At 40.1% G+C, this 23243-nt stretch overlaps 1 protein-coding gene across 1 annotated transcript in view; it reads left to right on the top strand.

Moving 5' to 3' along the window:
• The window catches only part of SYN2 (synapsin II), a 185316-nt gene that overhangs the window by 133854 nt on the left and 28219 nt on the right, over positions 1–23243 (top strand). Inside the window, exons 9-10 of the mRNA XM_005149375.4 lie at positions 3336–3438; positions 14320–14469. Of these exons, the coding sequence (XP_005149432.3) occupies positions 3336–3438; positions 14320–14469 (253 nt within the window). The remainder of the gene's footprint in view (positions 1–3335; positions 3439–14319; positions 14470–23243) is intronic.

Below are 23243 nucleotides of genomic sequence, written 5' to 3'. Positions count from 1 at the left end.
TGCTACCACCGGAAGCTGAAATAAGCCCATACAATAGCAGTATCATTTGTAAGGTGTTTCCATGTTCAACAGTAGTCTGTTGCTGTTGGGGTTGGGGGTTGGTTGTTTTGTGGATTGTTTTTTGTTTTAAAGCCTGAAACCTGCAAGTTGGTCCCTCTTGTGAGCTGAGGGAGACACAGGAACGGAACCATTGCCTGCCCTGGAAAGGTGAAAACAAATAAGACCGAAATTACAACTCTCTGCTGTCCAACCCCTGTCTAGACTGTGTCCTCACTGATCTCTCCTCTGGGGATGCAGTGGAGCCACATTATTTTCTCTTTCTCATTTCCCTCACTTTCCTTTAGAAAGTGAGGTTATGTCTTTGCTGAGAGAGAGAAGAAAGTGCTTCAGTGTGTGTCATTACAGTGCATGAGCTATTCCTCTGTACAAACACAGGCACTTTAGTCTTGCCATAAGGAAAACTACACAATACCAAGTGAGGGTAATGAAACACTCACCTTGCCCAGCTACCTCACTGTAAATGCTCTCTGTGCTTCATTCTGCTTCCATTTTTGAATGTAAGATAAGTAGAGCATAATAGGTATTTTCCCATTAAAAAAACACTAGCCAACAATCCAAAACTTCTTTTATGCTGATGAAGAAAAAAGCATGGAAAAAGTGGATGTTTTCTCTTAACAAAAAGGGGTATGTATCACATAGCTCCACTTCTTGTTTGATTACCCACTGAAGTGCACAACACAGAGCAAGGAAGAGGAGGGCAAACTGGAGTTTTCTGAAGAGTGGAGGTAGCTTAACCTCCACCTCAGAAGCAACCCATCCTGATGCACATGCATTTCCTGCACAGAACGTGTCATGAATTAGGAAGAAGTGCTTTGAAAGCACTGCCCGAGTTGTCATTGTTGGCTGAATACAAACCTTATTCTAGACATTTAGAAAAGAAAGAAGAATGTGGCACAGTGAGGGACCACGACAAGGTGGAGAACAAGCCCATTTCAGTGATGCACACTCTTACTGACCCCTCCATTTCAGAGAGGCACTGCTCCCCAGGCAGGATGAGAAGACACCCATGCGATTATGCCCACTGTCTCTGGCACACCAGATATGTCAGACACCCAAGGAGCAATAGGTCATGATCTGCCAGTTCCAAGGCTGCTGCACACTATGTCTGCCCTGGAAGATAAGAACCGTGACCTCTTGTCAAACCTACTGGGCAAGCCTTGGATTTAAAACACAAGCTACTCCATCCAAGACCTCTTTCCAAATGTAGCTGTGTTTTTCCAGCTCTGTGTTTGCTGGCAGAAGACAGACTATTAAAAACCCTTTCATATATCATGTTTCAGTATTTTAAAGAAAATGTCTTCCTTTTTTTCATATGAAGCCCAGATATTTGCTCTTAAAGACAAGTTTTGGTGCCTTCAGGACTTTCTAAGGTACTTCTGAGATACACATTGGTATTTTACAGCAAAGCAAAAGTTACTTACAGGCAAGTGCACGCAAGCAGTCCAGGCAGTCAGTGCATCTACAGATGTTGGAATTGTCAGGCATCCAAAAAAACCTCTCACTTTGGACAAAAAACATGTTTCTCACAGGAAAAAACTTATTTTCCTTGCTAAAATATTACCATCAGGATCTTTTCAAACAGTTGTATCGATGTCTTTTTATTCTGCTTAAAATAAACCTTTTCCACTGGAACAGATTTGATATCAGAAAAAAGAATGTGACCCAATACGTTTACTTGGAAAGGATGCTATTACTGAAGATATTTATTTATGAATAAGACTCTCAGCCCAGTAATGAGTTCCCTTTGATCCTCCAGTGAAGTCAAATGCTATGTTTATTACAGCAATTTTTTTGCAATGGAAAATACTATGATGTGGCAAATCCATCATCGTGGCTCAAAGGCTGGCTCAGGAGAGGGTCTCTGAGAGGAAATAGCTCTCATTTATACTCAAATGCTGGCCAATGAAAGATAAAAAAGTTAATGATAAATGGCTGCTTTAAAACTTTGGGGTTTAAGCAAATGTCCCTCATTTGGTGGAGCTGTGCTGTCTGCCTCCGTAACCTCTCAGGATCATCCCATCACTTCCCAGGGCCTATGCACAGCTAGGACATTAGCTAATCAAAGTTCTCAATGCTGTTTTGTGTCGTGTGAGTCAGTCCTTGCCCCTAAGCAAACACACACAGCTTACATCACCTCAGCATGCTCTCAGCAAAGCATTATGGCTCCCTGTTCTGTCCCAGCAGTTCAGTGCTTGATCACAGGAATTGCCTCACTCTTTCTCTAGTAAGTCCCACTTCATTCCCTTGTTAGTCAGATAATCTCTCTATTCATAAAGAAGAATAACTCCTATTACTCCATGTAGACAGGGTAAACTGGCCTTTCCTCAGTCTGTATTTCTCACCATGAGGTTTAAAAATGAGTGGAGGAGTTCTTATGTTCAGTGCTGTGTGAAACACTGCCCTTTTTTAGGAGCTGTAAAGAACTAAGAGGAATTCTACACTGCATTTGAATTTTGCTGGGGTTGTCTGTAACCCCACATGAAGGATATTGCCCTTGCCTGTGTGCTGCGTAACTTTTACGTGGTGTTGTATGTCTGTTCCTCTTGCATAATCTGTAGGGTGGTTTTGATTTTTCTTCTGTCTGGTTCATGATGTGTATCTAAAGTATTGTTGCTACTTCGGAATACAGTTGGGTCCACAAATTAACATGGAGACTCTCATTCTAGTTTTCCTGATAAAAGTATAAACCCCATCTGTAACGAAGTACACTACCAAGCATAATAGGGAAGAGGATTATCACACCTGAACGTGGGTGCACAGAGGCAGGTATTTGAATTGCACAGGAAAGTAAAAGCCCTGTTCCTGACTTCCTAAAGCCCCTTGGCAGGCTGAAGCCACAAAATCTGGTCAGATGATGAACCCTCTTTCTGTGAAGTACAGCCACAGCTGGAAAGCTGTACCTGCATAAGGGCACTGGAAGGGCAGCGTGGACTATAGCTAAGTGCTGTTTGTGTTTCAGCATGTATTATCTTCAAGTTACTCACTGTTTAGAGCAGATGCATGTTTGGACCAGTATGAACTGGGATAGGATCCAGCATCACACTGGGTCAGGATGCAGAGACACAGGTTTTCTGGATTCTGCTGGGGGAAAGCAGAGTGACCAGGCCAGGACCTCTCAGCCACTGTTCTGGGAAATACAAATTCAGTAAAACTGACAATCAAGGGACAATTCTGCATTCAGAGCAAATGTTCTGTAAAATGCATTCCTGGGTGAGCCTGTGGGCAAACAAGAGCCTGATGAGATACTCACAGAGAAACTTATCTTTACAAAACAGGTACAAGCTGTGGGTTGACACCTGTTCTGAAATATTTGGTGGTTTGGACATCTGTGCTGTTAAAGCTGTCCATGGAAAGGATGGAAAAGATTATATTTTTGAGGTAAGCAATCCTCTCTTTTCAGTATATGCTTTTATATATTACACCCCCCCAAGTAAAGAATGTTCCGGATAGATAGGCACTGGCTTGTTTATGTTTCAGGAAAGGCTGTGTATTTTTGAGCAATGTTCACATCATCATACAAAGCCACATGTTCGAGTTAGTGGCAGCACTTGCTGGAAAATGTAACCATATGGCTGGTAATGTCATTTAGTGTTTGAGGAAATGTACACAAACTACAAAACAAAACTAAATGTGGATGTCATATTTTCCCAGCCCTTATGATTCCTTTCCTGAGCAGGCTTAGCAGTTTTTCCTGGAAGGTTTATAGATAGCACTATCCCAAGGGAACCCCAACAAAATTATACCTTTACATGGAGAGGGAATTAAGAATGAAGTGGAAACAACTTTGCTTTTTTCTAACCTAAATTTTACCATTAAGATCTGATTCCTCATGAATCAGAAGTTTCTGCTGTGGGTCGTTTTGTGAAGTTTTTCATTTACCTGAAGTTTATTATGGATAAAGATAACTTTGGCCATAAACAACCTATCATGGGCCTATCACACAATCCAGGATCTCTTCAGCATCTTTCATGTTCTTACAGTTTTATTCAGGAGGTAGGCAAGGGTCCTCAGAACCTCCACACTCCAAAAGAGGTAGATATTTGCTAAAGAGAGTGTTTGCTAAAGAGAGTAAATAAGAGTATTTTTTCTAAACCATGAGAGTAACCTGGGGATGATGGATTAACTCTTTCTCATTCTTTGCGTCCATTTCTAACAGAAGAGCTTTGTAGAAGTGAGACTGTTTTGTCACAGTGTCAAACAGCTCATTTTTTTCTCTTCTAGTTTCACAAACTTATCACTATTGCAATTGCTAATAATTCCCAAATCAATCAATGCCACTTTAAAGCGCTGAGCAGGTTGCAGCATTAAACCTTCAGCAAAACAAGCAGCACTAATCCTACCTCATGAGACACTGAGGAAGAGTTCAAGAAACCTCATTTCCTTGGCCAAATCAGAACTCACTGTGTCTTATTGATTGTCAGAACTCACCATAGCATAGAATTCAGGATTCCATGCAGAGCCTCCTCTGTTGCTTCTTCACATAGGAGCAGTCCTTCCCTTGCATCGCACCCCGAGATTCCTGTTAAATCTGTAATGCTTGACCCAGTGAAACCTGGATGAGATGTGAGTGACCACTCTGACCTCTGGTGATACAATATAGAGGAGATTCCTGAACGTAAAACTTGTCCTGTGTGCTGCTTCACAGCTTGGCTGCAGCCGTGTGTGCAGCTCAGACATACCTGCATACTGGGAAGGTATTGACTGCTGCTCACAAGTAAGCTCCTCTCCAGCAGCCTCCTGTGTGCCATTTAAAGCTTTGTGAGATCTGCAGTTCCCATAGCCCTTAAACATCTGCAAGGATGGGTCTCAGCATTTTCTGCACACAGCTATTTATCTAAATTCATTACATATGAGATAGTTCATGCTGATTTGGCTGGCCTTAGTCCAATAAAAATCAACCCCACTACTTAAACTACTAAATAAATGTAGATGACTTTGAGACATAAGATCTTAGTTATCTTACCTCATACAATAGTAGTTAAAAACTGAAAGATTGCATGCAAGAAGATACAAAACTAGAGTAGGATTGCAGGGTTTTGAGAATTAAATAGCCAGTGCAAACTGCATAACTGACCATGAGACTACCTCACTTCCTGCTTCAGAATAAATCCCCAGTTTTCCATGTGAGGGATGTGATGAACTGGATTTATGGAGCATTTTAAGTAGTGTACATAATAGATATTGCAACTAAAAGAAAGAGTGGATGGAGCATGATAATTCTTGCTGTTCTATAGAATCAGCTGAATTGTTTGGAAGATGTTAATGCTCACCAGCAAGAACATTTAGAATCTGTATAAGACACTGAAATGTAGAATTGTTTGCAAAGTTCACATCCAACACAACATCTACAGAATTTATGATCATTTGCTACTAAAAAGCCATCTTGCATCAACAGTTATTACAGTATAATTTTAACAGTTATTGCACTATAATTCCATCATACAACAAAGAGTACAAGTCTGTCTGCACCAGTAGAGGGGAAAAATACTGCCTTTGGGTACTCTTAGCATGAGAAAATAAATGTGTTATTAAAGCCAGCACATATGTGCTGCATTGAAGAACCAGTGGTTGAGCAGGACAGTCAGTCCATAAATACTGGGTTTACCTAGTTCTGCAGGTGTGATCTGGCAGGGAACACACACACTTCCTAATGTATGGAGCGGTGTATGCAGACATGTTATTCCTGATTTTTAGTTAACATTCAACCCACGTAACACCCATTAGGAAAGCCTACCTAAATGTCATCCAGCTTCATATTGAATGTGAATTAGGGTAGAATTCTACTAAAGGTCCTCTATATATTCATATATGAATAGACATTAACTTCAGAGGGATTTTCTGTAATAGGGTTGGGACAGCAGCATTTTACAGAACTAGCTGTTTGGTACATAGCACATGTTTTGACAAAGGGGTTTGACAAGAGCTTTAGGACATGCATAATCCAAGCCAGTAGTTTTAAGATATCTACAGTGTTTAAATGTTACATGTAACAACTGACATGCTTAAAAAACCCATTCTTAACTGATGTTAGAAAATATAACATGTAAGTGACTTTTTAGATTGCTGTTTCTGGGAAGTTACTAATTAATTTCATATTGTCCTTTTCTAACCTGTGCCAATAATTTTATTGGTTTAGCGTTGTAGCCAGTCAGTTGCTTTGTAATGGTCATTTTGTCATTCTTTGGTTTCACATTCTGCTTTCTTTTATTCCCCAAATCGTGGAGCAACAAGTTGTGCCAGTGGCTGATACTAGAGAGTCGGTACAACATTGTGCCTCATGAATCTAACGTTCTAGCTGTACTTGTTAAAAACACCACTAGAAAGCAATTCATTATCAATGCTCTAGTATGCTATGCATACATTGCAGGTGAGAATGTGTTGGTTCTTAATGTTGGGTCCAGGCATCTTGCTCCACTTCTTCAATAAGGATAACCATATTTTGTTTCTAGTTTCTGTAATAGTTTTTACTGTATCTATATTTGGTTAAAAGGAGGAGATTTTTTAAGTAACTTGCTCTTCTTTTAAAGCCTCACTGCCATTCACGTTCTTCAGAGTGTGCTTGCTGTGTAAGTAGAGTAATGGCTGTTCAGGAATAAAATGGAAGGCTTGAACTACAGTGAAGGAAAAACTTAGTACACTTAAGTATAGTTGTAGGCACTTGATTTCTGCATACATAAACCTTGTTATGAAATAAATATGCAGATCTTTATTATTGTTAGGTTCTTGTAGATGTCTCCCTCATGGGATGAGATCAAGTAGGTTTCAATGTAATAGAAAACCAAGAAATTGCAGTCTAAGTGTAGCTTCTCACATTTTATAGATTTGGGTACTAGATTTGAGTCCATTTTATAGATCTGGGTCAGTTTCTCAGTGCTTCTTTGTGTATCACTATTTTCATGTTTCTGCAGCCATCTAGAGACTTGTAGACATTTGAAGCAGCTTCATTTGAGCAACATTTGAAGCCAAATACTACTACTATTTCCCAATTCTTTATAAGAAGGATGCATTTTTAGTGTACCTTTCATCTTTCCACACTGCTATAAATGTAGGGGAATTTTGAAGGATGTTCTTCTTGAAAGTGCAGATGGGAGATACTTTATGCATCCCCAGAAAAAAATCCAGACCAATATGAAGACAGGAAGGGCAAAATATTGAGATCATAATATTATTCAAGCTCAATACAACTTGTGTTTTTCTGTGCAGCTGCAAGCTCTCTACAGTTTTCTTAGATGGGGACTGTAAGACATAACTGATTTTTAAAAGAACATGGTTTCCTAGAGGCTGTTCCCTGAAAGACATCGCCTTCTCTAGAAGAGAAGTGGTTCGTGTCTTATACTGCTGTACTCCAAGGCACTATCTCCAAACCCCTGCTAGGGAGCAGTGAGCTAATTAAAGAATCACCTTGAAGGAAGGGTTGTCAGGTTGATCAGGAGGAAGACCAAGTTACTACACTGTGTAACACTCTCAGCTGTTCATTAGGGTCTGTTCTTTTCACCTCAGTTAGAATACTCAGCTGCCGAGCATCACGATGCCAGAGACAAGCTGTAGAAACAGAAATTTCATTAACACAACACTGCAACATACACCTTTTTAACTGTGTCCCCAGTTCTTGCTAGGAAGACGTCAAATTTAGGTCCATTAAACTTTAACTTCTTTAATAGACTTTTAATCTTTAAATTAACACTTCCATCGTTTTAATACCAGGAGAAACAGATAACTTGCACACTGTTCATGTTCCTGACTCCATTCTTGGAAAACCAGAGCTCTGGGAAGCTAAACAAAAGCTCTTATCATGATGATGAATGCAGTAAAAGAGAATAAATGTAACAGAATCTTTTAAACTGGCCTCACAGGCAGTCTCCCAAATTTTGCTCAGAACTGAATGGGTGGATGGCTACTGCAGGTGTCTTATTTCTACTTGCTTAATTTTACCCTAAACTGTATTAAAATTAGCTTCCAAGTGTTTTATAACCTAGAAAGATGGAAACCATTTGGGTTTCATGAAGAATGTTTTCAGCCATTGTAAAACAATGTAAGAAATGAAGAAACAGACTAATTCTTATATTTTAAATCTTGGTGTGATAGATGCTGTTTCTGAAGGTGCTGCAGTCCATCAGACTCCTAGGACATGTACCACTCACTCCAGAGTATATCTGTCTAAGGTGCAGTGATCCAGCACCAGTGCTACAGCACTGGTTCAATGAGCACAAGCCTCCAATGCAGTACTTCTGACTGCTCAGAAGTTCCTGAGCTTGCTTATTCTTCTGTCTTCATTGCATGCATTACCAAACTCCAGTACCAAAGACTGGATAAAGACATGAAGATATATTCTGCTAGAACTAGTTGGTAGTGCCCATGTAAGTGGTGTATTACAGGGTTTAGACATACCCAGATTGGCAAGGATCTCTGCAGTTCACCTAGCCCAACTTTCCACCCAAAGCATGACAAACATCAACATTGCCCAGAAAGAAGAGAGGGAGGTGTTTCATTTCTTACCATGTCTGCCAGTGTTGTAGATGCTGGTCTCCTGTAATAAATAGATTTTAAAACCTCTCTTGAAATGTAACTGTACCTCTAAATCTGAGATTTGGCAGATAAATGTGTGCAGAAGTGGCAAATAAACATGAACATGGTGTTTTGCACATGTACGTGGCTTTCCATCCATTAAGGAATATCCTCTATTCAGGTTCGTAAGGGAACTAAATCCAGCTAAAATAGCTGATAATGTCAGAAGGCTCTCGTTTTATGTTCTGATACTGTTAGAAATTTTGAACGTTTGGGAGTCTAAAATTACTCTTTTGGTGATACAAATTTACAGTTAAGACCACATCTATCAGCTACAATTTCTATTTCCTGTAGCGTTCCTACATTTCCTAATAGGACTTAATATAGCTTAATTATTCCTAATAGGACTTAATAAGAAAAAATTCAGCTTTTTCAGTGAACTCTTCTGGGCCTTTTTTTTCTATTTTGAAAGGAACAGATTGAATCCCCTGACATTTTCCAGACACCATTCCAGAAATAATGACATCAGCTGTTCTTTTACGCAGAAAAGTCAATTATGTGACATAGTTAATGAAGGGGGCAAATGTGCTGTGCTAGGACACAAGTTTCCATTTGAACGGACCAATAACTATTGGCCTGCATGAACATTAGTATTTTGGGCTCCACCCTAGGAACGGGCGCTCACCATTTTTTTTTCCCATAATATTTATGATTTCTGTATCTTTTGTCAAAATACCCGAAAATACCTTTTTGCATTTTAAATTAGCAACTACACTTCTTATATGTGACCATCTTAATGTTGTCTTTGATAGCACAATGAACCATACTCTATTAATAAGGGGGTGAATACAGGTAAAATTCATTGTGATGTTCAACTGTTACTTTACAGATTAAACCAATCTCTTTTACACATTCCCTTCAAAGACCTTGCATTTTTTTCAGAGATATCTATATATTTTACACAATTTTTCAATCTACTGCGTTTGCAACATACACATTCAGCTTCATGCAGGGACTTTGACTGGACATAGAAATCATTTCTTTGGTTTGTTTTCATTGCAGATTAAACCAAGAGCATATAAATGTGTCTATAGGCACTGGATCCTTCATCTAGGAATGCTTGATTCACTTTCCCAGCTGTTCTTACTTTTAGTGCAGATGTTATTCACCCACTACAGGAGGGACTGTAACACTTTCCTAGCAGTCACCACTGAATTGCTGCTGTACTCTCCCCTCCCTACTCCTCAGGTGTGGTTACATTTCCAATTACAAACCATTCCTGCATCTACTATCGAGACCTCAGGGAAAGCCCCGGGATTACTTCATCTCCAGTCACTCCCTTACTTCTCAGAAGTCACAGCATCTCTTCTTACATCCCATCCAGTCTTAAATGACCATCTCAAACTGTTAGTTTCTTGTAATGTCAGTTACTTTCCACATACTTAGAGCTCTTAAATTAAAATCTGTATCAGCCTCTGCCTTTGCAGTCTAAAATTTCACCACAGCTGGAAACATCCAGGTCCCAGAAAAAACAACACAGAGAAGTAAGACGTGTAACACAGCAACACAGCCCGTTTGCTTCCCTTACTCACAGACCAAAGTAAATGTTTTTTCTTGATCCTCACACTCTCAAGCATGGACCTTAAAAGTTTCCCTGATTTGCAATGAAAATCATTCCTCCTTGCTCTGCACTTGCCAAACATTATCATATCTTCTGTATTTCATATTTGTTTTCCATATGGAACCATGTATCACTATTCTGTCAAACTCCTTGGGCACTGTGACTTGGAAGCCCTCTGGTCCAACATGATCCTCTCGTACTGCAGCATCCTGACAAACCCCTTTTGCTTCCACTGCATGACAAGAGTTCCTTACCTTTACCCTTCCTTCAACTGCCACAGCTCTGTCTTTCCCAGCATCATTTAGGCTGGGTCTTCATAAAGCTCTAAGCAAGAGATCTTTCTTAATACTTTGGTAGCAAACATACTGTGTAAGAGAACTGTGTCTGGGCAATGGCAGAGTAGTTTCTCCTTCAAACATGATGATCTCTTTGCAGTTACTGATACCTTATAATTACACTGGCTCCTTTAGTAATCCCATCCCATTGCCTTTCACATTCATCAGAGTTAAACAGCATTTCTCATTCTTGTACCCCAGATTTCAAGTATTTGCCTTAGCAGCAGAGGGCACTCATTAAAGGGTCCTATCACTGAAAGGTGTTTTGTTTTGTCACAGTATTGTGTTGAACTGAACATGTAGTTTCTGTTAGTACTGCTGATATATATAATCGGTCTCATAGTTCCGTGCAAATATGTGTTAACTGCATTTCAAAATACAGTTTCTGGGTGGTAAGAGGAATTAATTCCATAGGATTGGTTACTGAAATGCATATCAATGAAAGACAGAAGCGATGTGAATTAAGTGACCGTCATTACAGTGCCCCATGTTTTTACTGGCATCTGCAAAAGTAACGTGTTTGATTTTATGAATTACAGATGTCTTTTTTCTGTGACATCCTCCTAGTGGAAACTGCAGGATTTTGAGCAGCTGAACGAGGTGCTGAGAGAAAAATAAAACCTGCCTGGTTTAAAATGGTATTTTGAAACTAGGACAGACTGTAAATAGACTGTTTATAAACAGGATGCTCTGTGCATGTTTAAGCTTTGTCAAGCCTTCTAAAGTGGGGGAGCTGCCAGTATGACACTCTTGTTAGTCACTCACAGCTTTTAAAAACTGGTGGTGTTACCCAAACTATGTTTTAATTCTTAAGATCATTTATACAAAACATTACTGGTTGCTGCTAACTGTCATTAATTGTTTTACTAGGAAGGAAGTTGGACTGCATTCTCTTAAATACAAAAAGACAACAAAACCCACCCAATGTGGAACATTCACTTTGTTGTTAGCGTCTTTGCCAAGGAATAGCAGGTTAAGGTCTCTCTGAGAGTCCCAGCAGCAAGAGCGGGAGGCTGAGCTCATGCAGTGCTGGGTATGAACTGGTGCTCTGCTCCCTCCCAGCACTCCCAGTGGTAAGAGCCCCTCCAGCTCCAGCAACCATGACTTCCACCCCACCATGCTGCCTCCCAGATCCAGTCAGGTATTGAACTGACCAACAATGCCCTGCAGTGGAACTGCTTTTAAGCCTTCATAATCTTTTACTCAGCTATTTGTGACATTTCACTTTGGGAGCAGCAGTGATCTTGATAACGTGATGCCTTCCTTTCTCTTTATACACATCGGCTACTATCTTTTACTCAGTCAAACCCCAAAACACACCATAACTTCCTGTCATTCCAGACATGGCACCTGACTCAGCGCTTGTTCTGTGTTAGGTTCTGTGTATCTTTGGCCAACAATATTTGTTCAAGTCTGGCAGTCAGGGGATTTCAACAACATCAAAACCTGGCCAAGTGACAAAAGGTCATCAAGGGTACATGGCTGTGGTTTTTAATGCCATGAACATTTGAATCCACCTCAGGATGTGAAAAGGGCAGCTATGCTTGAAAATACTGTCTTCAAGAAACATAGAATCTCCTCTTCTGAAGTGGACATGAAGTTCTGAGCTCTCAAAGCTTCTTTCTTTTATCCCTAGCCATAGAACTACGCTTCCCCCACATGTTCTGCTGAACACAGAAATGTCTCCTAAAGAAAGTTTATATGTAAACTTTCAGTCATAGAAGTATTTGAATTTAGCAATCCAGTCAGAACCCCATCCTGCAGACCTTAATCCTGTCTAATCCTTTGGCAGGACCTTACTCAAGGCAATTTGTTTCACAGGCATTCTAGACAATTACTTTACTGTAAGTGGAAGGTGAACAAAGTGAGGTTTTCTTCACACAATCGTGAGGCACAGAACTGTTGCTTCTGTGGTTGGGTAAGGGGTGGGAAAGGTTAATACAGTGAGAGGGGGAAAAGCTTCCTCTCTGAGACTCATATGTTTTATACTGGACAACCAAACATCAGATGCCCATGACACTGCTATCAACACATTCTAACAGTCAGTCATTAAGAACACCTTCAAATCGGGTCTGCCACAAAATTTCAACATCTTCCCTTCAACTACGCAAGCTGGGGAACTAACACAAATAGCCAAGGTACCAGCCTACAGCAGAATGGCCAACTGAAGAGCTGAGGGTCACTGTCTCTAGCCAAAATAGCCCTGCCAGTTCCCAAAGCTGGGCTCTGTTTCAAGTCTTTTTGCTAGAGATTGGATAGGAGTGAGAGAAGTTTAAGGTTTCACTGGCCATTAGTACTTACATGTTAAGTAGCCTGAGGCTGCAAGAGTCCTCCAGCACTCTTTTGACTCTGTTGGACCTTTTCAGGTTCCATTTACCTGCAACAAAGAAGGAACTTCTGAATTCAAAGAGATAGGGATTGTGCATTTTGGAAGTACTAAAACACCTTCATAAAACTCACTGATCCTTGTGCAGTTGGGCAGAAGCCAGGAGGATCCCTTGCTATTGATTCTTGCCTTCTTCACCCACCACCTTCTCTCTTACCAGCACAACTGATCGGTGTCTGCTGCAGAATTTGCTACACTGGTGAGAAACTTTGGGTGAGATTTGGCAGGTAGGCAGCTTTCCACAGACTGAAAGATGGGCACAACCCAGTTTGTACAAAGACTCCTACTGGATCAGATACAATCACATCATACAGTGTGTTACTGCTAATGTAGTCCAATTGCTTTATGCCTGGCAGCTGCTTCTTAATTATTAATACTATCATTTTTATTGTCACTTGTGATCCATACCTATGAGAAACACCAGCATGCAGGGCTGCAGGTGCCTTGCCTTAATAGCCTTGACACATATTGCAAAGGGATTGTGGTTTCGCAAGAGTGAGTTGAATCCTTTTATTGTTGAAACAAAAATGGCCAGTGTCATTGTGAATAATAGTTGTGGTTGTTATGCTTTTATTTCCCCTGAAACAAACACAGATGCTCCCCAAGCAGATGCACTGCAGAAGTAACAAGTACTTGTAGAAATAACAAATGCCTATAGCCCACTGAAGTGACTGAATTCAGGATTAGTTTTACTTATCTGAACAGCTGAATTAAATACTTGCTGAACACTAGTAACCTGCACACATAAAATGGAAATGTGCCCATTTTTCTTTGCCTCTCTGATATCCTGCTTTCTTTGTAGAAATATCTTTTTTTTTGCATCAGCTGCACTGCAGCCACACTGCTTTTCAGGAAAGCATATCAATAATAACAAGGTCCTATGTCCATCTTTATCAGTATAGATCCAGTCTTCCCTAGCAGAAATCCAACACTAGCTGGGAAGATGAAGTTTTAGTTTGCATCTGCACGTTCTAATCAGCTGATGAACATGGTATGAGCCACAGAAATACCTAAGACAGAAGATTTCCAGAGCTGTCACTTGGAGCACACGCAATTCCTTTAGTTGTTCAGCACAGCACTGAATAGCCCAAGAAATTTCATGTTCCTTATCTGCTCTGTGCTTCCCACAAGAGTTCTCCAGAGCGTGTATGCCCACGTGTCATCCTGAACCTGCTGTTGCTTGGAGACTGGGAAGGGATGACATTGTAAAGTTGCTGTTCTCCTGCTCTGCTGACCCACATCTGCTCTCGAGCTTTTGCTTTTCTGATGTAACATACATCATTCCTACAGACCTGTTTGAGTTCTGTTAAAAACAGCTGTGTAAATAGGTGACCTGACACCTACTGAAGGACATGTGGGATAAGTTTACTGGGGTGCCTTCCCAGTAGCTGACGTATGACCTTATTTTGCAGGTCATGGACTGTGCAATGCCTCTGATCGGTGAGCACCAGACTGAAGACCGGCAACATATAACTGAACTAGTCGTAAGCAAAATGAACCAAATGTTGTCCAAAACTCCTGTACCATCTCCTCAGAGACCCACTGCCACTCAGCAGCCCCAGGTAGGAAACTTGATTGTAAAATAGAGCATCTTATTCTATAATTTTATGCTCAAAGTTCTCCTCAAAGAAGTTGGCTGGAAAACTATGCAGACATACCCTCAACTACAAGGATTAAAGAACTTCTCAACGTGTTTTATAGGTTTGTCGTATTAAATGAGATCATCTCCAGATATAATCAAGAATTGTAAGTGTTGGTGTGTTTTTACCAGTAAAATGATAACTGGATTCAGTGAACTGCCACCTTTGTACTGTTTCGTTCCAGTTACATCTGTAATGGAAATAATAAGCACTGTCATAGACAACCTGTGCCCTGACGATGTCAGAAAGAATACTAAGACAATAGTTACTGTTCTTATAAGAAATTAATTACATGATAAACTTTTGTGTGCTGCAGTTCACAGAAATACCTTACAAACCTAGGAACCTCCTGAAATATGTTTAGCATACTGGAAAACTAGTGTCTAACGTTGAAAATAGATGGATTTCACTTGTTTTATCTTACATGGCCTGATAGTTAAAGTGTGGGGATGCAGAATTCTTCCCTAGCCTTGCTACCAGCTGGCTTTCAGACTTTGGAAATCATCTTTGTGTTTCCATTTCCACGCTTAGGAAATGTGAAGTGCATTTTATTGATCCTTTAAATAACTTCTCAGAGTGTGGTATTTTTGTAAAAGGCTCTAAAAAGTAAAAGTGTTGCCTCTGAATTGGAGAGACAGGATTTGATGGGTGGACTGTTAGGTGGTTAGGGAATTGGCCAGATGACTTTGTCCAGAGTTAGAGTCAGTGGCTCAGTGTTCAAATGGAAACCAGGAACAAGCGGTGTCCTTCAAGGGTCTGTACTGAGACCAGTCCTGTTTAACATCTTCATTAATGACATACGTAGTGGCATTGAGTGCACCCTCAGCAAGTCTGCAGATGGCACCAAGCTGAGTGGTGCAGTCGACATGCTGGGGGAAAGGGATGCTGTCCATTCTCCCCCTCTGCTGCGCTTTGGGGAGACCCCCCCTGCAGCCCTGATCCAGCTCTGGGGCAGCAGCACAAGAGGGATGTGGAGCTGCTGGAGCGAGGCCAGAGGAGGCCATGGAGATGCTGCGAGGGCTGGAGCAGCTCTGCTCTGGAGCCAGGCTGAGAGAGCTGGGGGGGGGCAGCCTGGAGTAAAGAAGGGTCCGAGGTCAGACTAGATGATTTAGTCTGTTAGATCTAGTCTAGACCTAAAGTTCTGTTCTAACCAAAGCATTCTACCATTCTGTGATTCTTTGAAAAGTGCTATATAAATACTAAGTATCATTTTTTATATTTTCATAGCTAGGCAGCAGGTCTGATCAAAGAGCAGCATTATCAGCTACAACTTTCATCTCCTTCTTTTAATATACTGAAGGGACAAACCATGACAATACATCCTGAGAATAAACTGTTAAGGACTGTATGCTGCTCTGTATCAGTGCAGCTCCATGGTAATCAGTTAAGGAACAGAAGGAGCCAAACTGTAATACAGGAATTACCAAGCCTAAATCAAGAATCTTTTTTTACTCCCAGCAGGCTCCACAGCAGGTAAACAATTTGAAACCAATTTTGTGGCATACCTCAGACAGACTAGTTCATGAGGCAGAATGACTAATTTGTTCTTCAAATATATCATCATGCTTTAAGTTATAAAAATACACCATCCCACATAAAAAAGTGGTGTGGCTTCTATTTATATTACAGCCACTTGAAACTAAGCACAAAATTGTTTCAGCCACCAAACCACATACAATGAAGAAGTTTCCATCCAACATGACTCAAGTCCATTGTAAAATGCACTGAAAAAGAAAGTCCAGAGGGGAAAAAAATAAATCACCTTATACCAAATTACAGTTTCTTTGAGGCTAGTAAATGAGCTGTATATTAAAATGAAGCAGAGTCAAATTTAGGGTTGCCTAGAGCACACAAGTTAACATAAATCTGAATTTAAAACAGTAACAGACATTATTGTAACATTAATAGATTTATTTGGAAGTCATTTGGAGAGCTTGATATTTCACATTCTGAGGGAAAAAATACAATGCCTTGTGTATGTCTGATTCCTGGATTTTAAAGGTGACAAGGGAGGAGGGATGTTTGCGACTACTGGTGTTATCGGAAGCAGTGGTGTATGTAAATGAAGGTTTTACTTGTTTCCAAAGAAAAACTGCCTGTGTAAGTCCACGATGAAAATAAGACATAAGGACATCTTAAGCAAATTCTGAATTCCTCAGTCATTGCTGTCACTCATCATGTCCATGAAAAGGGCTTTTTACTCTTAAAGAAAAAAGTTTTGGATGACTCCAAAGACAGTATTTTCTCCCAGCTTCTGAGTGTCCATTGGATTTCTAGTGTAGGTTTCTGAAGAATTCAGCCTTTGCTAGTGGCAAAAGGATGTTATTCAACACTAATCTTCTTTTCCTTATCCTATCCTTAAATTCTGGATTGCAGTTGATCAAAGATATCCCAAGATACCCCTTTGGAATATATGCAGTATTTAGTAGTTGTCCTCTCAGTTAACCAGACTATGCTTCCTTAAAATTTTCCTTGGTCTATTATCTACCAGTTTACAACAGACAAAGGGGATCTGAGTTTCTGCAGAAGATACTGTTTGCAAATACCCATCAATCTTCCTAGCTTTAAATGAAGACCGTGAAACAGATCTGTAGTCTTTAAATCAGATACCTTCTCATGTGCACTTAATTTTCAGCTGGGCTGTTTTCCCAAGAATAAAACCAGCCTGCTAAAACAAGCTGTGTTTTTCCTCTTTGAACAGCCTTTTCCTTTTCTAATCTGAGAAATTATTTCTTTTTCTTGGGAAATACAGTCCATTCATTTGTGGGGCAGGGGGATACTGCATATTTCTACAGGTCACATAAAATGCAAAGCCAGTAATTTATCCCAAATCAACTATGTGCATATGTATGTGTGGTCTTAGAAACCAAAGTAATATAAATATCAAAGAGTAATCTGTGTGTTTTGCTACTTCTGCTTTTAAAGGAACAGTTTACAGTCAATAGTACAGTTATAGGTATGCCGTGGCTTGAATTCCCTTATTATCTGTGTGGGGTTTAAAAATCATTCATATTCTCCCCACTGCTGTGGCACTGGGTGCACCCTATCTAAGAGAATGTTTCAGTTTATAACTGCCCACAATGGGCAGCACTATTCCAATTAACTATCCATCAGAAAACAAATCAGTGATTAGGAAAATAAGGCTTTGTTTAGAGCAAGGAAGCCAAATCTTGATGGAAATGATTGGCCTTGCAGTGTATTCTGAAGGCCAGCAAAGTTCTCTCTGTCAGAGTTCCAGAAGGAGCAAATGCCAAAGGCAGGGACCTCATACAACAGGCTTGCTTATGTTGAAACCTCGGAAGTGCAGGTCCTGTGATTCTTAAAACCATTAAATCTATGATCAGTGCTATCAGATACGTTGAGGTTATTTAAATAGGTATTTTGAACATGACATTTTTACTGATTTATCTGTAAGCACTTACACAGACTCTACAAGTCCTGCTGGTACCCAGGGAGGCAGGGAGCCTGTGCAGGAGGAAAGCTGTGCTTCGCAGCTCACCACCCAACCTGCCCGCAGCCAGCAACCTGTGTCTCAGCTTTCCCCCTGTGGTCCCAGACTACAGATCACTGTGTGCCTTTGACAGCAGGACTGAACTGTGCTGGGGTAGAAAGGACTCTTAAGGACAGGATTCAGAGCTTGCCAGTTTTGCTCTAATCGGCTACTTTACAAGTGTTCCCACCACAAAAGTGAGAGTCCCTCGGCACTTCTGGTGAAGTTCTGCCTGATAGAACTACATATGGTCAAAAAAACTCTTTCCAAAAAATGTTGTTCCTGTTTAATTTGAAACCATGACAACTTGTTTCACTCACAACCATGATGAAAATATATGGTAGGACTTTATGTAGGAATATGATTTTAATACAAATTTTCCATGAGACAAGCCTGCTATACTTGCAGGCAATAAAATGATGGAAATCTCAATTTCCATCTTTTGTAACCTCCTTGCATACTCTGACAGGTCTTTTGAGATTCAAACTTTCCCAAAAAGCCAACCAAAAGGTGCAACTACCCAGTGAAGTGTTGCAGCCAGTGGAACCCCTTATCTCTGTCTCCATCCATTGATAGGAAAGATCACTGCCAAAACTTCTGCTGTCCAGCTTCGCCAAACCCTGAAGGTGGTTGCTCAGTGCAGGGTGTTTCATGCTTGTTTCTTTAGCAGCATTTGTATATAAGAAAAGGAAACCATCTGAGCAATAATAGTAAAATGTCTCTTCAGAGCTGCATATCAGGTCATGATATGAATTGTGTTGAACTAAATTCTCTGTAGAATATTACATTGTGAATGAGTATTACCATAAAATGCAAATGGTTATGGTCATGTTAGCAATTGAAGCTAAGGAAAACCATATGAGGAAAATGTTGTTCCAATACAGCTCTGTTGAGACCACGTTGCATTACCCACAAAAGGACAAGGCATATATTATCCTTAATGGAAAGAGGAATCCTGTGCACACAATATCCCTCATGACATAAGATCACAAAGAGCACAGCACTCCCACCTACATCCTGGTTCTGGTTGATTTAAGCAAAAGGAGTAGCACCCCAGTACTAAACCAATCCACAAGGCAGAAGCAGAGAGGGCAGTGCTTTAATTGTTTTGAGCCTAGAAAAGCAGAATATGAAGTGCTTAATTTCCTAACACTCTTTTCTAGAACCCGTTAATACCTTCTTCACTCCTCACCCTCAGGGAAGTTCAGTACAATTGCACCATGTTCAGTAGAGGCTAGGGTCAAGGAGCCCTTACTCAGCTATCTGCAGCTATTTAGAGCTGACTTGATTTAGTTCCAGTTTTCCTGTTTTTATCTTACTCATTCTTCATTCCCTGACCCCTTATATGATCTGAGCCGCAGTTTACTTCAGTTTTATTTTTCAGTGTTCAAAGAGAAAATTTAACTAAATGTGAGCATAGTGGAGATAACGAAAAGTATTACCTCCAGAGAGAAAAGCAGACTATTATCAAATTACCTGTTCTTCAGCTTCCATAAGAGTAGTCACAGTTCTATTACCTTCCACCTCTTTGCATTTACTTTATATATATATATATATATATAAGGAAAGGTACTTACAGTGAGTAGCAATTTGTTTCACAGAATCCCAGCCTGGTTTGTGTTGGAAGAACTCTTAAGGCTCATCCAGCTCCAATTCCTGCCACAGGCAGGGACACCTTCCACTAGAGCAGCTTGCTCCAAGCCCCTGTGTCCAACCTGGCCTTGAACACTGCCAGGGATGGGGCAGCCACAGCTTTTCTGGGCACCCTGAGCCAGCGCCTCAGCAGCCTCACAGGGAAGAGCTTCTGCCCAATACCTGGAACCATTAATTAGGGCAAAAGGAACAGGGCCATGACTTGTAGGATTGCTTTGTATGATCTTTCTCAATCTGTGCTCAGCCTACTTGCTTTAACTGGACCATGTTCATACCACCAGTTAACATCCCCATCAAGACTTTTCTTTCTGTCACACTCCCTTAGCACTTGCAGGAACGTATTTTTCTTCCACATGTCTGGAAGGAGAGACTGCCTAACAAATAAACAAATTAAAAGACCACACTAAAGCATTCTGCATGAATGAGGGTAAATACAGAGTTTCAGTAATTAGCATTTGAGCATCCTGCTGAACTGGTGCAAAGCAAATCATTCCCTGGTGTAATTACATCTATACTAACAGGCAGCAGGAGTAATTTAAGAACAGCGTGCCTTAAGAAGATTGCTAAATGATTTAATGATCCCTAAAACCATCTGTGGTATGTATCTTTCTCTTAGGAAGACATATAAATAGGAGATAAATGGCAGCTATGGCACAATATGACCATAAAGCTGATATACCCAGATCTGTGTGGCATAACGCCTGATGGAAGCCCAGATCCTGAATAGTCCAAAGATGAACCTGACTTTCTCTCTCCTCTGGGCAGGGGGAGCACAAAGACCCTTGGAAAAAGTCTGACAGAATTTTACTGTATTACTATATGCCTCTTTAACTGTTTCCTTTTCAAACACATCGATTTACCTGATAAAAACAGAGCACTATATCTTGTCAATATACAAGTAGTAGATCTCTTTAGGCAGTAACTGAGCATCTTCTGTAGTCTGCATTAGCAATGAATAAGGATTTTTCTGTTCATTGTTTGCTTCAGAATGTCTGTATGCATTTTGACAGCCGCCACTGCCTACAAACAAAATGAAAGTGGCTATTCTTTACCACTTACATTATCCATCAGACTAAAAGTTCATTTTAATCACAGTCCCTAGTAGCCAAAGTACCTTCCGTATTAAAATGGTCATGGAGTTACTGTTCTGACTTACAGGAAAATTAGTCAGGTAGCAGCAAAATGAATCTAAACATCATAAGTAAACTCACAGGGAACAATGAATATTGCTGGGACATGCACACATCCCAGAAAATAAGCACAGTACCTTTCGAAGGTTCTAGAAGCCAACAGCCCTTCTGAAAACTGTCACCTTAAAGAGGTTTCGGGAATACTGAAGGGATTCCATTGACCCTTTTTACTACAGCGAGCGTTGGTTATGTGAAGCCCAGCGACATCTTGTGGCTTCCTCTCTTGTGGGAGTCCTGATTTTGAGAGTTCCGGATTATTTAGTATTGCAAACGTATTCCACCATATTCCAGAGGTGTGTCGCATTCAACAAGGAATTGGGTATACTTTTAACAAATAATTAAATGCTCCCTATTTTAAAATCCCTTCCAGTGCTATTGTACTGCATTTTATTTCATTTATCTGCAGTACTTCAATATGGAATAATTTTAATGTGCTGCCCTTAACATGTACATATGTATCAGCGTGTACAGATATACACACAGTGTTTAGCTGTTTATAATTGGAAGAGGAGATGCTTATTTTAGTCAAAGTGGGGGTTTTAACCCTTTTAGTTATTTTATGTTTGTGAAAATACAACACGCTGTTATCCTTTTAGATCCTAATATAAATGTATGGAATTAAGGAAAGCAGAAGAAAATAAACACATATGGACGCTGATCTCACCACATCCTGGTAGCAAGCCACAGTGGAGAATGCTCCATTCCAGGAGGATTTACACCAGTCAAGTTTATTTATCACAAGTATATAGTGATAGTGGGGTTGGGGTTTTTCTACACCAAGGATGTTTTGTCCACCTTTTGAGTAAGAGACACCTATTCAGGGCAGATGTTCTTTATGTACGTGACAGAGATCACAGCAGAAACTTAGACTTTAACTGCTGGATGAAGGGTGGCCATATATTTAAAACAGTGGCTATTTTATTACACAAAGCTAGATATATTTTAAGCATTTGAACTTAATGTTCAAGTATTATAGTATATTAAAACTAGAGTTCATGTAGGGGAATACATCCTGAGATATTTAATACTGTCAGTAACTAAAAAAACAGTGGAACAAGCACAGAAATGTTGAGCAGAGATTTTACTAACAAGTTGATCATGAAAGGTAAGATAACCTATTTTAAAATACTTACTGGGATCCTGTACCAGTAGATGGAGTAATTACTAAGGGAGGTACATACGTATTGCTCAATTCTGTTGCTTATTTAGTCTTACAGAAATAAGGTAAATAGCTCGCTGGATATTTGCTTGTGATAAATGCCTACATAAACATTTCTGGTTGTTAGCTCTGAATGTATCCACTCACTGAAGATGATTAAATCAAAACACTAGTAACTGCTAGTTACTAGTTACTAGTAACTTTCTTAGCTTGTTTTGAATAATGTGCCAAGATCTAAACAAGTGTGCCTTTACAATGCCCTTTTTGAAGGGGTCTGATGCTATTTAGACTGTAAGAGAGAATAAATTAAGGGGCATTATTAAAGGTTTAGGGTTATTGGGCAGAATTTCTCCTGACATCAACAGGAATTTGTCCAAATGCACAGTCCCTGCAGACAAGCCAAGCAAAACTTGGTAAGAGAAAGAGCTGCTCACAAAAGTGTTCATTAGAAGAGAAGCCCAAAGGAAAAACTCCACCAACAACCTGACAGAGTTAAGCTTCAGGACCAGGCTGATTAGGGTGGCTTCAGTCACCTGTAGCATCCTACAGTGCTTTAGCCTCAGCGCTAATAATGCTATGATACAGAAGGTACAAAATGCTAGCTAAAACTGAAGAACAGAACAGGTGTTACTGGTTAATAGGTACTTTTACCCATTTATTATAAACACAACAACAACACTTCTCTTTTTGTCTTCATTCATACAATAAATGATGCTTTTGTTAACTTTTTTATTATCTTCTGTCAGATGATCTTCTCATCACCTCACAGTGTACCAATTGTACTGGCAGAAGCAGACACTGTCTTTGGGAAGTCTGAAACTCCATGGTGACTACCCTCAAAGTAGTACAAAGAACAAAGAAAACATGTAATGTTTAAGTAATCATGAGCCCACCACTAGAGAGTAGAGTAGCCTGTATGTTTTTAGTAGACTTGGGTAAGAAGTAGGTTTTTGTCCCACAGGCATTTTTTGGAAGACTTTAAAACATGTCCTCGTCCCATTATAGAGCAAATGCAGCCTTTGCAAAACTGAAACAAGGGAAAAAAAGTAATCTGATCCTTACAGAACAGGCAGGAGCTGCTACATACATGAATAGAAAAGGAAGGGTCTACCTTAGATCTCTCTGGTTTTGTCTTTAAAATCATATCACAGAATTTTGATTTTTTTTTATTTGATCTTATTTTTCAGCTGTTTGTACTCTCTGA

Source organism: Melopsittacus undulatus, chromosome 9, assembly GCF_012275295.1.
Source record: "Melopsittacus undulatus isolate bMelUnd1 chromosome 9, bMelUnd1.mat.Z, whole genome shotgun sequence".
Lineage (NCBI taxonomy): Eukaryota > Metazoa > Chordata > Aves > Psittaciformes > Psittaculidae > Melopsittacus > Melopsittacus undulatus.
This window is presented reverse-complemented; position numbering and strand designations above follow the sequence as displayed.